Genomic DNA, 21,582 nt, shown 5'->3' on the forward strand with positions numbered 1-21,582 from the left:
TTCACTGCTCCCTCTCATGCCCACCGCTGTCTCAGAGGAGTTGAGGAGACAAGGACTTCTCTAAGGGGGGAAAGACTTGGTTCTCAAATGATCCCAACACATCCTAGCTTCCCGATGGGGTAGAAGCCATTTCATGATAAGGACATAGCACTGACTGACGGTGTTATTTTGGAGTATGCGTATGACCGCTGTGGCAGTAGGGGTGTGGATGTCTCATAGTTCAGGGGAAACACGTAATGACTTAAAGTCCCGTTATTGGGAAATCACATGCCCAAAGTTCTGGGCTGCACCACCATACCGCACGTGTCTGCTAGTGACGGTGGAAATGAAGACAGTGTTAACAATAATATGGACTTGCCTGAAAGTGTGACTTCTTCACAGGTCCCTGGACTGGAGTTCTCAGAAAGGTCCACTGAGATCTTAATTTCCGTTTCTAGATAACCAACGTTACTAAACCTTAAAGCGGCCGTAAGGCACTATCGAGCCATTTTCAATCTTGTGTTAAAATCAAAATTCTGTGTGACTGCACGGCATTTGCCCAGAACAACAAAACACAGGTTGCATTTCGCTGATCAAAACTAGTCTGTGGCCGTCATGGGCTGAGGACTCCAGTGAGTCAAGGGGGCACACGGTGCCGAGTTCCTAGCGTGAAGGTTGCTTCAGTCAACTGGCCCAGACCTTCCATGGAGAGAGTGCACACCTTCGGACAAGCAGTGCAGGCTCCCGGCAGCCCTCATGTCTCCCCCCTCGTCTCTCTCCCTCAGCCATCAATATCCTGAAATGTCCAATGTGTTTAAGACTCCTTTCGGGACACAAAGCGAATCGTATCAATACTGCATTTTGCTGCCAACAAGCCCACAGACTGTAAAGTTGCTTCCCACAGACACAGCCTAGATTCTTCTCAGAGCTAACGTCGCCAGGCACATCAGGCCCTCTGCAGACACTATTTTAGGGTGTGTCCCCCCCGCCCGTATATGTTTTTATTTTTTTTTAAAGGAAGCATCCAGAAGTGAAACAGTTAAGTCACAGATTAGAAAAAGGACAGTCTTGAAAGTTTACCCATTATTCAAACTTGAACCAAGATTCCCTGGGGCTCTCAGGCCCCCACACATCAGAAACGCAAGCATCGGCACATAGAACCTTCCAGGGAACAACACTAAGTAGCTTAAGCTGCCACATCAGCTGTGATTGATTTAAAATATTTGGGGCTCTGTTATCACACCGACACAATTTCGTGTAAATGCCTTGAAGAAAAATTTCCTTTCAATGGATTTGCTAAAGCAAAAGCTTAACTTGAATTGCCAAGCAATGAGCTTTTTATTTTATTAGGAAGATACTAAAAAAGATATTTTAAATCTTCTGGTTATGGATTTTTTTTTTTTTTTTAAAGGAGATTAGTCCTGAGCCATGTAGGCTCTTATAGCCAGGACTCCAGGACCTTTTCTTTTTGGGGCACCTCTGGGTTGCTACTGCACTGACCTCTCTGGACCTTGGGGCCTGACACTCATGGGGCTGGTTGTGCACACAAAACATACCTATAGTGGACACTGGCTCCCTCTTCATTCCAGTGACACCCTCATGTGAGGCGGCCAAGGATGATGTGACAATAAAACCTCAAGGTTTCCTCTCCCGGGGCCCAGGAAGCAACTCAAAAGCCAGAATCCTGAGTGTAATCCAGAACATTCTGAGCCTCACCATCCACATTAGAGTGAACCATCCCAGAGGGAGGACTGCACTGGGGAGGACAGCCTCAATGGGCACCCACGTTCTGGCATGCCGGCTGGAAAACAGGCTGCACAGAAATCAGGATGGTCATGGCCTCGGGAAAGGAGACGTGGGTGGAGAGGATGGACCGCTCAGGGGAGAACATTCTGGAAGGATGGAATTCTCCATGTCTTGACCAGGGTGCATAGTATATACATCTGTCAAACTCATCTAAGTATGTCCTTATGATTGTGCATTTTGTTGTATACAACTTATATCTCAGCTTATTTTAAAAAATGTTTATTTATTTATTTTGAGAGACAGCGTGGATGTCTGCATGAGTGGGGGAAGGGCAGAGAGAGAATCCCAATCAGGCTCCGTGCTGTCAGCACAGAGCCCTATGTAGGGATCAATCCCATGACTGTGAGATCATGACCTGAGCTGAAATCAAGAGTCAGACGCTGAACTGGCTGAGCCACCCAGGTGCCCCTTAATTTTTTTTTTTTTTTAACTTAGAAATCAAGTCCTAGAACTTTATGCTTCAGAGAGCTCAGTGAGATTACGCTGAGTGATACGAAGCTTACATATCCAGCTGCTTTCTGCTCCAGAGTGCATAAAGCCTCGCAGTGCAGGATCCTGGCTTGGGCAGTGAATAGCACTGAGGAAAAATGGTATTTCCTGGGCTTCGTAATGCCCAGGGCATCCCTTGATCGCCCCTTGACCCGGCCTAGCATGGTGAATTGTCACTGTGACCACATGGTCTCAGGCAGGTAGGCTCAGAACACATAGCTGTTCATCAGCCCAATGCCGGTGCGTAAGCATCCGGATCCATACCTGGATTTGTGGAAAGGGAATTGTCCTGGACTTGAACGGTGATACTCCCCGGTACCTGTTCCTTAACTTTGTGTGAACCTGGGCTGATCACTTAAGCTCCCCTTACATCATGTGGGAAGTGTGAATGATACGGCTCCCATCCCATCAGAATGTTGTTGTGAGGACACAATGGGCTGAATGTTTGCGTCCCCTGAAACTCACGTTGAAGCCTAAATCCCCAGCATGATGGTGTTGGGAGGTGGGGCCTTTGAGAGGTGATGAGGTCATGAGGGGGGAGCCCCCCTGATGGGATTAGGGCCCTTCTAAGGGGATGAGGAGACCACATCTGTCTCTTCCCCTCTCTCTGCCATGTGTGGGCACAGTGAGAAGACAGCATCTATGAGTGCGGAGGGGGCTCTTCATCAGACACCAGATTGGCCGGCACCCTGATCCTGGACTTCCAGCCTCCAGAACGGTGAGAAACATGCTTGTTGTTCACACCCACCCCCATCCACAGTGTTCTGCAGCCCGAGCTGAGACAGACAGATGGTTAAGTGAGGTAACAGGTAAGAAAGTGCTCAGAACAGTGACCGGAACGTACTAGCAATCGATACATAATCGTTGTTGTTACGACGAAAGTCTCATTAGCACGGAGACGGACTATAAATGTTTAAGAAGAGCTTCCCGCTCAGATTTTTAGTTATTTAATAATGCATTCAGTTGGAGTCCTCTGGCGCCAGAAGAAAACCAGTGGTGGGAAACGTCCAACAAGGCGGATGCACTTGGAACAGCAAACCACCTGCACTGGCTTCTCTGGAAAGCTTCACCCGTTACTTCTTTTCCAGCTTTCCCTCCCCAGGCAAGACAAGGCATCCCACCGCTTGGGAGGGGGTCCAGAAACCTTTGCATTTGCACACCTCCCAGAAGAGTGCCCCCTTCCCCTTCGGCGAGGAGCTTGGGTTCTGGAAAGCCCTCCACACCTGGCTACCAGGTGAGGGCTCAACCCTGACAGCATGATGCTCCCTGAAGCTCCAACAGTGTCTTTTTAATTTAGCAGAACTTTAAGAAACTAGAGGCTAATTTTCAGCTGAAGTGGAAGGAAACCACCCCCCCCCCCCACCAGCATAGCAGGAGTGGGACCCCAGACCCCCACGTCTGCCCCACCCGGTGCGACTCACCTTCGTACAGCCAGTCACTGAGACCGTTGTAGATCACGCCTTCCTTCCCAGTAGACACCACACGAATGGCCTGCTTCCCAACGTGTGCGCAGTAGTAGATGTTGTTTTCAAAGATAAATATCTAATTGGGAAGAGAGAAAACACAGTGTTAACCAATGAAGTGGCTATAAATAGGGTACTCGTAAGAAGTCAGAAGTTGGGGATGTGGTTTGCATCTGCCTGGTGCATTTATCTGATAGGACAAAGGCAGCGTCAGGATCAGGTGGGGCACACGCATGTATCGTGTGCATTTCTGGTTAATCAGAGACTCCAGACTTCACACAGTTCACCCTATGCCATCTTTAGGTACGTTCATCCTGTGCCATCATTTTCCACGCGTGAACAGTTTGTGGTCTGATACTTTAGGCACTTGCACGTCAAATGTGTTGACTATTTCAGCTATTGTATTTTTCCTAGCAATTAAGATGGGTGAGCTGAAAAACTGGCAATCTGGCATTTATTCATTCACTATTCATTAAAAATTATTTAGTGGCACCTTTTCTGTGCCAATCACAGGAGGCAAGGTGATTAATGGGGTGGGACGCAGAATGGGCTTTTATTCTACTTAGAGTCTGGTAAAGAAGACAAACTTTACCAGGAAAGTGTTCTGAGGGTGCAGGTGCAGCTCTGGGGATGTGTAACAGGAATCCCTAACTTAGGCCAAAGGATTCACTGAGAAAGTGATGGGCAAAACATTTTTTATCGCAGAAAAATACATCTAACACAAAACTTGCCACCATGACTGTGTTTGAGTGTCCGGTCCTGTGGCATTAAGTACATTCACACTGCCGTGCCTCCATCGCCACCACCATTTCCAGAACTTTCCATCTTCCCATACTGAAACTCTGTCCCCATGAAACCCTAGTCCCCATCCCTCCCCAGCCCCCTGCACCCCGTTCCACTGTCTGTCTCCACTAATCTGGAGACTCTAGGCACCGCACGTAAATGGAATCATACAATATCTGTCTTTCACTCAGCACAGAGTCCTCAAGGGCTACGGCAGGTGACAGGGTTTCGAGAAAGTGCTGCTCACGCTGAGGCCTCAGTGAAGACAGCACAGAGATGAGAGGCTGGTTACAGAGAAGAAACGGTGTGAAAGCAGAGACCAAGCGGGCACAGGGTATTGGTGGAGGTGGACAGGGGCTCCTGCAGGCTGTCCTGTCAGGGGCATGGCGGCGGGGGGGGGGGGGCAGGGGAGGGCAGGTGCCCCACCAGCAGCAGGAAGCCCTTGATGGTGGCCTCATAAGGGGAGCATCACAGTCGAATGAGAGTCTTCTGGCGATGAGAAGGAAGCGAGACCGTGAACGGGGGACCGTGTGGCTGGCCTGGCCATCTGAGGGTGCTGACAAGGGGACAGTGGGGGACACCAGCCAGGAGACAGCCGCTGACGGCATGGAGTGAACCAAGGTCTAGGCGAAGGGGTGACACGAAGCAAAGTTGTTCCTGACCCGCTGGGTGGTGGTGACCCAGTTGTGGAGAAGAGGATGGTCTGGGTTCCTGAATGCTGATGGCCCCCGAGAATGATCCAGAGAGCTCTTAGAAACCCCACTGCCTGGTCCATCAGCCCAGCCCACTACCAGTATCGAGGGCTGAGAGCCAGGCATCAGGATTTTTAGAAAACATCCCACTTGATTCCAACCTGCAGCCAAATTTACGATCTGTGACCCCAGAGAAACCTAAGGTCTCTTAAAGGAACGACTGGCAGACAAAGCATTTGCGCTCTCCGAGGTGCTGACCGGCTCTGCCCTGTGTTTCTGTAGGAATCCCCGCTTCTGTGCCCGCAAGGCTTTGGACACACTGGTAGCAACTGGCCAAGTGCCGACTTCTACACATGGACCAGGAACGGGACTCAGATCTTTTCTTTTCTTTGTTTTATTTTTTTCTTTTACAGATGGGGGAGGGGCAGAAAGAGAGGAAAAAATGAATCTAAAACAGGCTCCGCGCTTGGTGCAGAGACTGATGTGGGCCTCAATGCCACAACCTCGGGATCATGACCTGAGCTGAAATCAAGAGTTGGATGCTCAACCGACTGAGCCACCCAGGCTCAGGCTTTTAACGAAATTCTAGAAAAACATACTGTCAGTGTCATTTAAGAGACCACAGAGACAGGGTATTTTGCAGAGTACAGGAAACGGTGGAAATACTAATTTTTTTATTGAAAATGCAAAAAAAAAGGCAATTTCCCCAGATGGTCCTCACTGACGGTAGATCTGAAAGGACCACCAAGTGTTAGTTTTCTGCTCTGGGCTCCTGGCGCTTACAGCATTCACTTCATCCCGAAACGAGTTGGAAAACTTCCAGACACAAGTATACATCCTAATTTAACTTCAGTAGCTGTTCTTATGAGTTTGCCTAAGGGTAAGATGTATTACTAGATTTTAACTTCTTTTATGTATTCTAAGCCTATAATAAATTTTTGAATTAAATCAGACTGCAGCCAATTAATATTTTGGGTGAGTAAAATTTGCTGTGATAGATGTTAAAACTTTTATCACCTTGGTTTTACTTTTAATGGAAGGAAATGAAAAGAAACAAGTTGTACCTAAGAGTGCGTTTTGCTTGGGAGACGTTTTACCTTTTCCTTCAGATGTTCCAGTGGAGCTCGGCTCAGAGGCAAGGGACGCGGTGTGGCTCTGTGAATGGTGGCACGGGGAGGGTAGGTGTTGGGGAGAGTGGCTGAGTTCTCCACTCTCCATGTTCTGTTCAGCACCCCGGCCATCACCTTGGGTCCTGATGCCCACGGGAGCACCTCACCTTCCTGGCCTGCGACCCCCACAGTCCCTGGCCTGGCCCCCGTGGTGCGAACACAGCCACTCCCCTCCTGCCGGGGGGTTTCTCACAACCTAGCCTGAGGTGGGTGGTGCCTCCCTGGCACATCCACTGGGAACAGGTGTTCCTGCTCCTGTCACCCCCTCCCCAAGTTCACCTCCTACTTGGCCGTCCTGATCAGTCTTTCCTAAAACACCACCTTTATCATGGCATTCTGTTACACAAAACCTGAAATGGCCTTCTGTTAACTATGGAATAGAGTTGAGGCGTCTGGTCTGGGGTTCAAGACCCGACTGTCTCCCTTGGCCTCTCTCCCCTGCAGGATTTATGGTGGTCCGACAACATGCAGGGGCACGAGGGTGAGAGGCAGTCCATGGGGGCTCCCGTTTGCAGGCGGGAGTCCAGATTCTACAGCGCTCAGTCTGCTCCAGGCCCCACGAGGGCGTCCAGAGCACGGGCTGTGGGGGCAGAGGATGTGCTACGTGACCTGGGCCCATTGCTGGCTTCCGTGTGCCTCAGTTTCTCCTGTCACTGGAGACGGTAACAACCTAGTCTCAGGTGGACAAGAAGAGTGAGTTGGCAAATTCAAAGCAATGCCCGGCACAAAGGATGGGCTCGCTAGCACATCTGCTACTGCTGTTGTATCATGTTGTTGTGCGATGATGACCACCGTCATTATAAAAACCCATTCTGTCTGGGGGGATTAGGAGAGGCTTCACGGGGGAGGTGACATCTGAGCTAGACCCTCAAGGATAAATGCTTTTAATTTTGATCAAGTCCAATTTACCTATTTTTTTTTCTCTCATAGCTTGTGCTGTTTGTGCTCCACCTAAGAATCCTTTGCCAAAACCAAGGTCATGAGCATTGACCCCATGTTTTCTTCTAAGGTTTTATAGTTTTTGCTCTTAGTTTCGGGTCTATGATCCATTTTGAATTGTTTTTTGCATATGTTGGCCATGCATTTTCAAATGCTTTATAAACATTAATTCAGTTGAAAAAATAATGCTATAGACAGGCATGGGCCTTGTTTTGAGGATGCAAACACAAGCACGGGGAGGGTAAGTAACTTGACCAATGTCTTGTTGGCCAGGGGTCAGCAGGGGTTCAAACCAGGTGGTGTGGGGGTCGCGAAACGCCACGCCCAAGGTCACCAGGGAATCCGAGGAGGAGTCGGGATTGGAACCCAAGCAGGTCTGTGCTCTCAGCAGCTACAGCACACTGCCTCTTTATAGCGACTTGTTAAATAAACAAAAGGTGTGATTTCTAACCAGAAATGAACCAGAGACCACGGATACCTGTCTGAGCCACAGCGTCTCCTCACTCTCCCTCCGGCCACTTCTTCAGGCAGAAGAACATGACTGGATGGCATACAGGTCACAGTGTCACTGTCACCAGGATTTTGCCAGCAGATACAGAAGCCATCACAGGGTGTTCCCTTACCTGGGTTTATTCAGGGGAGCCTGGGTCTAGTGCTGCATGACCCACTGGGCCACGCCAGACTCAAGGCCCTGCTGGCTCCTAAATCCTATCAGCCAAGGCTCTAGAATCAGTTCCAGTGAAGGGGCCGCCCACCTCTATAGCCTTCCCCGCTGTGGACACCTGGTTGGCGGCCGGGTCTGTGCACATTCTGTACCCCACAGCTGCTCCAGGACCAGTGAAAAGGCTCGAGTTTAGTCCGTGAAAAGGCTGCTGAGCCAGCAAAGCCCGCCCTCACCACCGCAGCCCTGCAATCCCAGGCACGGAACTTTGCCCTTGAGTCTTTCTTCCAGAAAGTGTTAGAAAATATCCTCCAAAGTGGCGCGCCTGGGTGGCTCAGTCGGTTAAGCGTCCGACTTCAGCTCAGGTCATGATCTCACAGTCTGTGAGTTCAAGCCCCACGTCAGGCTCTGTGCTGACAGCTCGGAGCCTGGAGCCTGCTTTGGATCCTGTGTCTCCCTCTCTCTCTGCCCTCTGCTCTGCTCACACTCTGTCTCTGTCTCTCAAAAAGTGAATAAACGTTAAACAAAATTTTAGAAAATATCCCCCAAAGTAATGAGATGTACACAAAGCACAGGACGGTGACAAAGCGTGTTCTGTGGTCCTTACGTGGTGGTTTCCAAGCACCACAAGTGGCCGCCAGGGACACAGGGTTCTCTGGTGGGACAGAAGACAGTCCCCACGTCCTGCACACTGGTGATCCTGATGCCCTCCTCAATACCTTCTCTGTCCTCACCTGGAGCTGTTTCCTCTGCTGTCTGCCCAAGTCCCGGTCACCCTGGGAGGCTCTTCTGGGCTCCGTCCTCCCAGAAGCCCTTGCGTCGCCGTCCTCACTGTCCTGCCTCTGCTCACCGACACACACGTGGCTGCATGTGGAGAGGGTTTTAAAGAGGGAGCATGAAGGTCAGGCAGAGAGGATGAGGGAGGTTAGAAGTGGGGCAGGACGGTCACATCCCATGGGCCAGCAGCAGCGCTTCTGGTGGATGCCGGTGCGAGAGGAAGCTCTTTTCAGAAGTGACCAATCCGCAGAGACTTGAGGAGAGTTCGTTTCCTGCTCCTGCCCAGACTCGGCCACAGCAGCTGGTGGAGATGCTGACAGAGGAGCGGCCACGGGCCCTGGGGACACAGGGGAGGTGCCCCTAGAGGGACGCGGCCCTGGCTGTCCCTCCTAAAGACTCGCTGACCTCAGCAGCAGAGGCCGTGAAGAAAGGGCCGTCAGTGCGCGTCTCGGGGCGCAAGCTGGTGAGAGCCTCCCTCAATGGCAGGTGCTGCAGCGGAAAGACTTAGGTCAAGTTTTCCCTCCTTGTGCACATGACCTGAGCAGACGGGGACAGCGGGCTACACACCCTTCGTACCCCATGTTTCTCCTCTTGGTTCATCAGTCTTCTCAGCTGACAAGACTCCAGTTGACAGAACTAGGCCTGAGTGCTGTCTCCTCAGCACCCCTGCTGCCCTCCCCTCCACTCTGGGGGCCACGTTACTCTGTGTGTGATCAGACACGATTATCTTTTTTGATGAAATAAATTTAAATTAATTTCACAAGAACTTGCAGGGTGGAAGTTTTGCTGGCATCCTGGCCCACACAGCTCACCTGGGAGCCCCAGATTCCAAGCGCATCACCGTGCTTCTAGAGAGGGTGGGGAGCGGTCCAGACGACGCCCAACAGACGAGATCTAGCCCGGGGTGGGAGGAGGCCGTCACTCCCTAATTCACAACCAAAAAAGGAAACTTTTGGAAAGCAGAATTTGTGGAATAGTTCAAGATCAAAGGCAAGGAAGCTAAAAAGTCCAGAGATGTTAAAAAAGAAGAAGAAGAAAAAGAGGAGAAGGTGCCAGGGGATTTTCTGGATGGAGCGGAAACGCAGACAGAAGGCCTTTAACAGAAGAGGCCCGAACTCCGTGGCAGAGGGCGAGGGCGGCAGCCTGGGGCACGTCCCTGTTTATGGAGGAGGTAGATGGCAGAGAGGCCTCCGAGCTTTCATGTGATGGGAATACCCATGCTGGGGTCCCCCTATCTCACAGGTTGCAGGGCGCCATCGGGAGGGGCCGTCGGGTCCCAAACGGTCTCATAATTCACATCAACACCACACTCCATCCACATCACGGGGGCGAGTGCTCCAAAGAGAAGGCCGAGCAGGCGTACTGGGGCTCTTCCTCCTCGTTGGAAAACCATATTAACACCGGCTTTAACACACATCAGCGGACCAGATCCTTCTTTCCATATGGTGCCGTTCTACTGTTCCTCCCTCCCCCGCGCCGGCAGGATGAAGCATCCAGCATCTCTTCCCATCCAAACCTCCTCTTGCCAGGCCCCCCTCTCTGCTGTTCCCAAATCAGCCCCACTCATTCCTGCTGGGTAAGGCCCACAGCACCTGCCAGGACCCCCTCCCAGCCCGGCCAGATCCCCCTCTATCCCCAGGCGCAGCAGAGGCTTCTCCCCTACGTTCCTGGGCTCACCCCGTCCTCAGGACTTTGCTGGCACTTTCTGGTCCATTTCGCCTCTGCTGCCACACAGAGCTGTCTCCCCTTCAGCATCCGCGGGTCCTTCTCCACAGTCCCCGTGAGAGTCCAGTAGGGCAGGGATGCACGTCCCCAACCCTTCTTCTCCCTCAGCATCCGTAACAGGACCGTGCGTCCAGCCCTACTCCACAAGTACATGGATTTGTTTTCAAACAACTAGTTGGCAAAAGTATTTCTTCTATGGATTTGCTTTTGCTTCATCTTGATTCACGGAGACCAATTCCTTCCCTCGTTTCTGGGCATTTTGGTTCTTCTGCTATCCTTGCAGTAGAAGGTGCGAGCCATACATACAGCGATTTTAGCACATCCCTTGCCCCCAAACACATTCTGATTTTAAATAGAGATTTCATGAAATACAAACCAAACAGACTGAAAATATAAAGTATATTTCACTATTCTTTTATAAAACACATATTTTTATTAGTGTGACTTAAAAAGTTTTTTAATATTTATTTTTGAGAGAAAGAGAGAGAGAGAGAGAGAGAGAGAGAGAGAGAGAGAGAGAATGAGTGGGGAAGTGGCAGACAGAGAGGGAGACACAGAATCCAAAGCAGGCTCCAGGCTCTGAGCTGTCAGCACAGAGCCTGACGCAGGGCTCAAACCCACAGACCATGATATCATGACCTGAGACAAAGTTGGATGCTTGACCGACTGAGCCACCCTGGTGCCCCTAATCTGAGTTTTTAATAAGCACTTTTGACTTATTATGGTTTATATACTCATGGGTACAGTAATTTTTAAAGTTTATTTATTTATTTTTGAGAAAGAGAGTGAGTGTGGGGGCGGGGAGGGGCACAGAGAGGAAAAGAGAGAGAATCCCAATCAGGCTCCATGCTGTCAACGCAGAGCCCAACATGGGGCTCAATCTCACGAACTGTGATATTGTGACCTGAGCTGAGATCAAGAGTTGGACACTTAACAGATTGAGCCACCTAGGCATCCTATGGTAACAATAAATTCTTTACGAGTTCAATTAATTGGAAATCTCTGGAGGAATGTGAACTTTCAGTTAAACAAGTTTTCAGGATGAATTCTCTAATTAAAGATCTTTCTGATTTCAATGTTTAGAGAAGTATTTCCATATTTTCCTACTTTGGGGATATATTAGATAGAATGAGGTACATACAGCATGGAATTGGTGTTGAGTAGGGACCTTGAGTTGCCTAAGCTCATTGGCATAAATATGTATTCTCATTGCCTAGAACTGTTGCTGTAGTTGTAGACAAATGGATTGGGTTGAACCTATACCTGTCCTCAGAGTTGTTTTCCCTGATGCTGTTGGTACAACCCTTTTCCACGTAAGTAGTACAGAGAAAAACCAATATTTAGTGTATGAGTTAGCTGGGTTTAGACTAATTGAACCTTTGACTTGTTTTGGAATCTGAAAACATAATAAAACTTCAGCTGACTCGGTAGAAATCAACATTTGTCTGTGTGAGTGTGTGTATTAAGTGCTAATTGATACCCTCAGTATTTCTAAACCGGATTCGCAGTAGAGGACAATAAAACACATCTCCACACGTTCGAGGGGTGGTTACAATAAAGCTCAAAGTGACATCCATGGCTAAAGAGGGAGCTAATTATCTCAGGAACCAAGGATGAGATAATTACTGTAATTGGGTGCAACTTAGCTCTTAGTTCTGGAAAATCAAGGCCAATAGGGAAGCATATCGAACAGCTCAGTGCTTGGCAAAAAGATAGCAACACAGGTCAGGGCAGAATGAAGAAGAGGAGGGAACATGGGGCTTGAAGCAGAAATCTAAATTCTAGCTGAGACTGCCATCTGGCCAGCTTCACACGGGCCACCTGCTGAGCCTCATGTCCTTCACCATAAATGCGAGGGTCTCTATGATTTCCTCTATCTTCTACGTTGTTCAACAATGCTCAATGTTCACAGTGAGGCCAGCATGTTACTATCAAGGGGAACATGGACTCTCCATTTAGCAGTTGAAAAATCTCAACTGCTAAAACTGCTAAAACTGCTAAAAAACTCACCCTAGGAAATTTAATTCCTAGGGTGAAACACAGACCTGTTTGGATGGGGCATGGAGTTACCACCACCTACCACTGGTTCAGCAGTGATCATAAGGATGTCATGTATTTCTAAAGCAAACTAGGTAATCTTCACTGCAGGCCACTCTAACCCCACAGGACATACTGCACACAGTTAACTCACATTACTGGAACTACACACAAATAGAACACGTCACCAGAACATGGAAATTCTGTCTCTAAATCTTGCAGCCCGGCCAACATATCTTTTAGGAGACTCTAGTAAATAAGCAAAATGCCGACCGGAGAGGCCAGTACATCCCTGGGAGGCTGCCACTGGCCACATGCATGTTTCTATAGGGCTTTAATTTTGAGGTGTACCGCAAAAGTAACCTCTGGTCCCTTGAATGGCTTCATCAACAGGTCCCATAACAGCAAGTTAGAATCACCAACTCGTGGATTAAAAAAAACTGTTCTGCATTTAGAACTTAATGGTGGTCTGGTCCACATAGAGCTTGATTTTCTGCTAACTCTGTTTCTATTTCCCTGGACAGCTGGTATGGGTAGACAGGGACTCTAAACGTTTATGATACGTTGCATCTGGGCGAGGAGAACTGTATATACTGAGTGGAAGCCGTAGCCGTGACTTCCCGGGTGCGTGGCTCCAGAGGGGCATTGGGCAGGGCAGATGCCACACCCGCCTATGGGCTCCTGTCTACCGAGCTGTCATCTGGCAGGGAGAACGGGGGAGGTAGTGGCTGCTTACGGCTGTGGGGGCACTGCCGCACGCGACCCTGCAGGAGAGGCACCCCTCCTACCACCCGCTGGCCAACAGTTCCTGTCCGTACTCCTGAGGGTCAAGTGGATGACTACCACGGCCATTTGTGGACTTCCAAGTCAGCATATTTGCTCCATTGATACAAGACCCCCACAGGGGTCTCAGAGCGGCCCTAAGGCTCCTTGGGCATCCCGTCTTCCCAGGATGGTGGGCATTGCAAGTCTTTCCTGGAGTGAAGTTACTACGGAGTAATTACAAGAAAGGCTATGTGCCAGCACTAAAGGAGGGCACAGTAAAACAGTGCTGGGTTTCTTTGAAGAGCAAACTGGCTGGCCTAGATCAAGCCATTTGTCTATGAGGGCAGCAAACCCACAACCTCAGACCACACGCGTTCACCATTATCACAGCATATACAGAAAAAAAGAAAAATGTCACAATCCTACAACCCACGTGCATACACAAAATATGACTATTAACAGAAGCTTTGTTGTATTTGATTCCCTCCTAGATGTGTGTGCGCATGCACGAAATCTAGTTTTTAATAAAACTAAGGTCATACAGCATGTGCAGTTAAGATATCAATAATGCTTTTGTGTCACAAAGTATCCCTGACATGTGCCTTCTGGAGATTCACTAGGGGCAATGCCTTTATGGTCCTGTTGTCTGGCACAATTCTGTTTTTATTACAATAAAAATGCTACCGCTGCATCTTTGTGGTAAAACCTTTGCTTATATCTCCACTATCTCCCTAGAATAAATTCCTATGAGTGGAAATCATGACTCACACTCACTGTGCAATTAAAAAAAACAGGTAAAGGACATGAATGGATGCATCACAGAACCACACAAAGTACTGGAAAATACAGAAGCGTCTGTACTCGCTCATAACAAATAGAAATCTTATTGCAGAGGGACTATTTTGTTTATCAAATTGTCAGAGACTGAACAACAATGATCCCCAACATTGCTAAGTATGCAGGGCGCTCTCTGGATGGGAACAGAGACTGAGAGAACATTTACAAAAAGCAGTCGGCAAAGCTCATCAAAGGAGACTTTTTTGTGTGTAGATTATGTGAGAAAGACTTGGAAATAAAGTATAATTGGCCCGTTCAAACCATATGCACTGGAAACTGATGACAGCAGGAAGCAGCTGCCTCTGAACCAGGATAACAACAAACACACTCACAGGTGCTGATGCGCCTTCCCCCCCCACCCCCCTGTCAATGACCCCAGGCTGCGGAGCCCTTCTCAAGGTCAGGAGCTGACCAGTCAGTCTGTAGACTAAATGAATTCTTTACTTGCTCTGGTTTGCTCCTGTCACTTGTATTTTGGCCATTTTTCTGCTCAACTGGGCAAGGAAGTGACCCTCCAGTCTCCTAGTTTATAACCCCCTCTGGAGAGTGGATGGGTGGAGGGATGCCAAGGCTGTTGGTCAATGGGAGGCTTTAAGATTCTTGGTAATTCAACCCTTCTGCGCTGCTGGAGGGATTGCAAGCTGGTGCAGCCACTCTGGAAGACAGTGTGGAGGTTCCTCAAAAAATTAAAAATAGAATTACCCTACAACCCAGCAATTGCACCACTAGGTATTTATCCAAAGGATATAAAAATGCTGATTCAAAGGGGCACCTGCACCCCAATGATTATAGCAGCTCTATCGACAATAGCCAAAGTATGGAAAGAGCCCAAATGTCCATCGACTGGTGAATGGGTAAAGAAGATGTGGTATATACATATACAATGGAATACTACTCAGAGATCGAGAAGAATGAAATCTTGCCATTTGCAATAATGCAGATGGAACTAGAATGTATTATGCTAAGCGAAATAAGTCAGGCAGAGAAAGACAAATACCGTATGCTTTCACTCATATGTGGAATTTAAGAAACAAAAACAGATGAACACGGGAGAAGAGAAGGAAAAATAAAATAAGATAAAAACAGAGAGGGAGGCAACCCATAAGAGACTCTTAAATACAGAGAACAGACTGAGGGTTGCTGGAGGGAGGAGGGGGAGGGATGGGCTAGGTGGGTGATGGGCATTGAGGAGGGCACGTGTTGGGATGAGCGCTGGGGGTCGCACGTAAGGGGTGACCTTGGTTCTACTCCTGCAACCAAGACTACACTGTATGTTAGCTAACCTGAATTTAAACAAATAAACATTTTAAAAAAGATTCTAGGTGATTCTTATTCAATTCAGGGGTGTCTCCATCACTTGACAAACACCCACTCAAGCATCTCCGATGCGCCAGGCTGGGCGCTAAACACGTGCGATACAGGACCACAGCTGATCTGTGCGGTGAACACAACTGTTTACTTGTGTGACCGCTTCGTATTTCCCAGTTAATTCATCAGCCTGAAATTCAGAGCACCTGGTTCTGGCCCAGGCAGCTGTGGGACATGGCGAGAATCACTTAACTGCTCTGCCTTTGGATTTCCCCACCCGCAAAACCCAGATAACCCCACCGGCCGCACCTGCAGGAGATAATTTAGGGGAGAAAACCTTGAAGGTCATGAAGCACGTTTAAAGGTAATGTATTATCAGTAGAACATGCATCATCAGCCCAGCTGATCCTTCCTACGGACGACACCGCTCTGATAACAGGGTCTCTGCAGGTTCTTACACATCGTCCCGCAAAAATCAGGGCCACACATTACATCCCACGTCCACTCGAGCAAATTAATACAGGATTTAATGCCACAGGGCAGAGTTCAGTGCCAGGAAAGAAAAAGTCTTGTAGATCATCTAGGCTACCCTTCTTACTGGAAAGTACTCACATTTTTCATCCTTTCAAAATGTCAACCCAAATCAAGACGAAACATCAGAAACCCCACCGTAACGACCCTCCCGTCAAGCAGCCTTCAAACATCAAGGAGAAGCTTCCTTTTCAAAGTCACCCACCCAGAAAAATCCCTCAGTGTCTTATCACCTGCAGAAGACACATTTAACCTGGAGAGTTCTGACGTGTTGTTTTTTTCAGAGCTGAGGGAGAGGTCTCAAAATCAAACGATGCTCCTGTGCATTTGACAGACCTCATTCAGGGTCCACCGTGACGCTACTGACCTCCACACGGGAACTAAAGAGTTTCACAGCTGACCAAACGGATGCGATGGTCCCAGCGGGTCCAGGAACACAGAGCAGTGGCCGTGAGTCTCTGAGGCTCCAGGGCCGCCCAGGGTGGCCTGGCTGGGCTTCCTGAAATTCCCGAGGCTGGGAAAGGGCAAAGCACCAAACATGGCCTGGGCAGTGGGCTCCTCAGAGGAAGACTGGCGTGGGGAAAGGAAGGGCGAGCGGAGGCTGGCCAGGTGGAGGAGGTGCAGAGCCTTGTGGGAGACAGAGGCATGTGGGGACGTCTGGTGATGCCCCCTAGCGGGAGGCTGGGGTGGCCGGTCAAGGCAGACAGTATGGAGGATGCAGGGAAGGGGCAGGGAGAGCTAATGCAGGTCCTGCCGTCCACGTTAATGCCCACGTGCTTTCCTCTAAGAACAGGGTACCTGGAGGGCTCCGTGGTCACCGTGGTTGTCGGCTGCCCTGCGTGAGGGAGAAGACGGGCAACGTGCCTCCCATGACCACCCACTGCCGTGTAGGAGCAGGGGCGGCGAGTGGACAAGGGCCCCAGTGGGGTAGTCCAGCCGGGGGACAACGGCGGCTTGGGCTGGGTGTTGGCCGTGGAACCGTCGCGCTGCAGGCAAATCCCCAGGTGTGATGGTGCCTGGACACAGACGATGGGAGAGGCAGGGTGAAGGACACATGTGAGTGGACGCATGGTGGCACCCACTGGGGACCCCTGCGGCAGGTCGGGTGGGAAACCACGATCCCACCTTAGATGCGGGAAATGGACAGTCCACGTGGATGCGCACACTCACCAACGGTCTTCAGAGAGGCTTGTCTCAGGCTGCAGGTGATGTGAGTTGCACTTACACTTACCACGAAAACAGCTCGTCGACCCTGAACGACCTTGAGCCATTGTGGGACCCTGCTTCTTCTTTCCCCTTCCATCTTTCATGGCACCACAGCCTATGCCTTGACCCTGTGTGGTCCGCGGGAGCCCCTGGACAGGGACACGCCAGCCAGGGCATTCCCAGTCCCCGGTCCCGGTCAGGGAGGGGGTCCCTTAACACCTCGCCTCGCTGGCCAGCGGGAAATGTCAGGACGTCACCCATCAGAGGTATCAGTGCCAACTGCTCATCAAGCTGTCTTTCTTCAAAGGGTTCCGCATGGGAGGGCCACTTAAAAGCCACACAAAGGACCTCTAACAGGCTTCTAGGGCATGTGACAAACTGCTGGAGAGAGGGCCTCTGACCCTTCTCCAACGGAGACGGCCCCCTGTGCTCCAGATGAGAATGCTCTCAGGTGCGCTGTGATCTCCAGAATGGTTGTAGCTGCTCTGTGGCAAATGCTGATCTCTCAACAAAAGGACAACTGTATTTACTGCCTCAGCCTTAAGAGAATACTCGCTTCTGTTTTACATCTGGATGTCTTGGCTAACCACTTGGTGGCGATCTCCACTTTCCATTGGCCTAGACTGAAGCAGTTCCTCCCTATTCCCGTGACTCTGGGGCTGTCTGTATTCCAAGGACTCTCCCCCCAGCCACAGTGATGCTCAGAGGTGGGTGCGTGTCCCACACAGTGACCAGCACTTTCCTGATGCAGTTTTGAGCCTCGTGGCTTCTTGCCTCTGGGTCCTGGTGTAGAGGGATATAGACCTGGAAGTCCTAGGGGTTATTTGTATTCCTGACCCCGCAGACAGTATCTATTTATGGTAGGAGACAGTGAAATAAACACCCAAAGGGAAACAGGCAGGAGGAGAGATGCAGGAGAAAAAGGGAAAGCAGGAAAGCAAGACAGGTAGAGGGAGAGACAGGTGCACACCCGAGGATTTGCTCCAGCACCTGGATACAGCTATGCCTGATGCCAATCCTGCCTCTGCCTATCCTTGGCATGTAAGAGACTTTCTTCTTTGTTTACTCCAGTTTAACTTGGAATTCTGTTCCTTATAACTGAAAAATCCTAGGAATATATACACTTCTTTTGCTACAGGTACTCTGTTGGCACGGTCTGCCTCTCTCCCTCCTCTGCTAAGCCCTTCCTGTGTAGGCACTGTGGACAATGACAGATCTTTGTCCTCCAGGAGCTCATGTCCGGTCCAGGCACATTCTCGCCCATGCTTAGGAAGATATATACAAAAGTACGTCAGACAACTAATGCCTCGTGTGCTGCACCAACTCTCAGCATTCTGGATTCTGGATGAGGTCTCATCCCTACAGTTTCCAAGGAATAGCTATGAGGCTTTTATTTTTTCTGGCTCACTGAAGGCGGCATCTGATGCAATCCAGACATCCATAAACCTCGGAGGCTGGCAGTCACAGAGATAAGGGTAAATCAACAGAAGGGATGCTAGGAGGGTGGACGGTCTGGTGGGTAAAGCACTGACGTGGCCGTGAAAGACCACTTTTTTAAAAAAATATTTTTTTTAACATTTATTTATTTTTGAGACAGAGAGAGACAGAGCATGAATGGGGGAGGGTCAGAGAGAGAGGGAGACACAGAATCTGAAACAGGCTCCAGGCTCTGAGCTGTCAGCACAGAGCCCAACATGGGGCTCGAACTCACGGACCGCGAGATCATGACCTGAGCCGAAGTCGGATGCTTAACCGACTGAGCCACCCAGGCGCCCCGAGACCACTTTTGAATCAACCTGCTTCAGCCCAAGCACAACCAACTCCTGAGGCATCCCTCCCTGGCTCTGTTCAGCCTCCAGAACTCTCAGCTTAGCTTGAGTCCGAATGCCCTGAAGTGTCTACTCTGCTTCATGTATGTCTCCTCTGCCTTGCGCCCACCCCTCCCTCCCCAGGACGAAACTCTCCTTTTATGCTGAATCCCCACTAACTATAATCTCTAAGAACATGGAGACCTGATCTGTGTTTTTTTTTTTCATGCCCACATCAGAACCTTGCAGATAGTTGGTGCTAAATATTTGTTGATTAGTAGAATCATACCAATGATTCTAAAAGTAATAACTACTATTTGTCGAGGGCTCACTAGGGTGCCAAGCATTGGCAGATGCTCTGTATATATTTATTTTTATTTCATACTCATATACGATTTGTTAGTCAAACATTGTCCTAAGCACTTTCAAATATTAATTTACTAAGTCCTCTGAGACAGGCATTATTCTGGATTATTTTTTCCTTTTCAGGGATAAGGAAAGCAGGACTCAGAAAGGTCACATCTGCTCAACATGGTGCATCTTGTTGGTTGGAAAGCCAGGGCTTGGGCAACGCAACTCTCACAGCCCATGATCTACGGCCTCTCCTCGTCCAGACACGAGAGACAGAAAGAGAGTGAGCGCACGCACGGTGGGGGAGGGGCAGAGAGAGAGGGAGACCCAGAATCCGAAGCAGGCTCCTGGCTCTGAGCTGTCAGCACAGAGCCCGACGCGGGGCTTGAACCCACAAACCATGAGATCATGACATGACAAAGGGCAGACGGAGCCACCCAGGTGCCCCTTTCCCCTTTCTGGGCCTTTTCTGTATGCAGTCCAAATACAAATGACCCCTGGAGGCCAGCAAGGAGAATCAGCTTCCAGGGAAACCTTACCCAGAGTTCTCTGGTTGGAACACCTGAGCCATACCAGGGGTGTGAACTATAGTGTGCTGGATGTGAGGGTATGTCGAAGCCACAGACACCCTTCCTGGACACGCCAGCTCATCCCATCCAGACACATTCCCTCTGATGTTTCTGGATGACGCTGCTCGGAACTTACTCTTCTCCAAGGTGATGTGAAAAACAGCCAATCTTCTCTTCAGCATCAAGGGGCTCATTATCTAGTCTGTGGATTATTCAAGGTCTTTGAAGCTTCTATTTCCTCCTCCAGAGCTGCATACTGCTCATTAGCACCTCCCCAGAGGGCGGGCAGGGGAGTGAGAGAGAGTCTGGCTCAGCCTGGCACTTCTCACAAGACCGGGGTGGGGACAGGAGGTGGGGGGGGGGGGGAAGGACTCACACAAACACTGTCCTGCTGCCTACACCCTCCACCCCAGATATCTCGTCTTCTAGTATTTACACAGTAATAGGCAATGAAAGATAAATGGACCAGGACCAGGTAATTCACAAGAAAAGACAGCATGAGTATTCATTTATGGAAAACAATCAGTTTACTATGAAATACATGCAAATTCAATCAACCATGGATATAATTAAATATACGCAGACTTAAATAGCTATGCGATTGGATTACATTAGCAAAGATTTTTTTGAAATCATAGAATCACCAATATTTTTTTTTAAATGATAAGACCTGATGTTGCCGGTGAACATACAGTAAGAAGGAGTGAGCACCACACAGAAAACAATTTGTAATTCTGTGTGGAGGCCCTCGGTAAAGGGTTCATATTTTCTGACTCAGTGATTCCACATCAGGAACAGTTCAGGCCCAAAGGTATTCTATGCCATCAATTCTAATATGGAATATTATAAAGACTCTAGATGCCCAACAAGAGATTGGTTACTTAAGTTTCTATAAATCCATTCAATGAAATATTATATGACTATTAAAAATTATGTGTACAGGCATTCGATTGCACAAAAGGCTAATTGCATTGTAATAAGCAAAAAGGGTGGGTTCTAAAGCTACTTAAAATTGTAGCTTTTTATGGCTGATGGAGCCACCCAGGTGCCTCAGATTTCCCTGTCTTATGTGTATACACACATCTGCACACAAGCCATCACACGGACGTACACATATAACTATTCCAGTGTCACCGGACAGAGTGTTTCAGGAGAGTCTCGTTTTTGCTCATAAGTCAGAACCTTCCAGGGCCTTCTAGATTCATAGGAGCCACATGACTGTGACAAGTGACAGGGAGCTCTATGCCTGGAGCTGGGGAGGAGGGGTGGCCAGGAGAGGCTCTCGTTATCTGATGCCACACATTGGGTTCTCACACCTATGGACAGACTTCTCTTGAGGGCAGACGTGGTGGGAACCTTGCCTACTGGACCCCAGTGCTGTGCCTGGTTCAGAAGGGGCCCCCCAAGTCAGTCGCACATGTCTCCCACAGCCCGGGAGGCTGGCTGGCTCGGCTGAATGAGGACATCTTTGAGCTCAGCAGGGAGCGTGTGATGAAATATTTTAATATGCAGTCGACCTTCTGCTGTGAGCTTGGTAATTAGCACTTCTGAAAAATCAGTGCACTCCAAAATTTTAGCAAAATGAAAATGTTAATTAAGAAAGCACAATTTCAAACTCCTTATCATATCAGGAGACATCCCAGCTGCATGATATCGCTCGGTGTTCTGCAGGTGGGGCTTGGGGGAG

General features: G+C 49.3%; 1 protein-coding gene across 5 annotated transcripts in view; it reads right to left on the reverse strand.

Annotated features, from left to right (window-relative positions):
- Nucleotides 1–21,582, reverse strand: part of DPP6 (dipeptidyl peptidase like 6) — a 949,260-nt gene that overhangs the window by 126,576 nt on the left and 801,102 nt on the right. For all 5 annotated transcript variants that reach the window (XM_086685604.1, XM_086685609.1, XM_086685602.1 and 2 more), the window contains exon 8: nt 3,696–3,816. In XM_086685604.1, coding sequence (XP_086541730.1) covers nt 3,696–3,816 — 121 coding nt within the window. The remainder of the gene's footprint in view (nt 1–3,695; nt 3,817–21,582) is intronic.

The sequence above is a fragment of the Puma concolor genome, chromosome A2, assembly GCF_028749965.1.
Source record: "Puma concolor isolate L17-30 chromosome A2, mPumCon1.1.hap2, whole genome shotgun sequence".
In the NCBI taxonomy this organism is placed as follows: domain Eukaryota; kingdom Metazoa; phylum Chordata; class Mammalia; order Carnivora; family Felidae; genus Puma; species Puma concolor.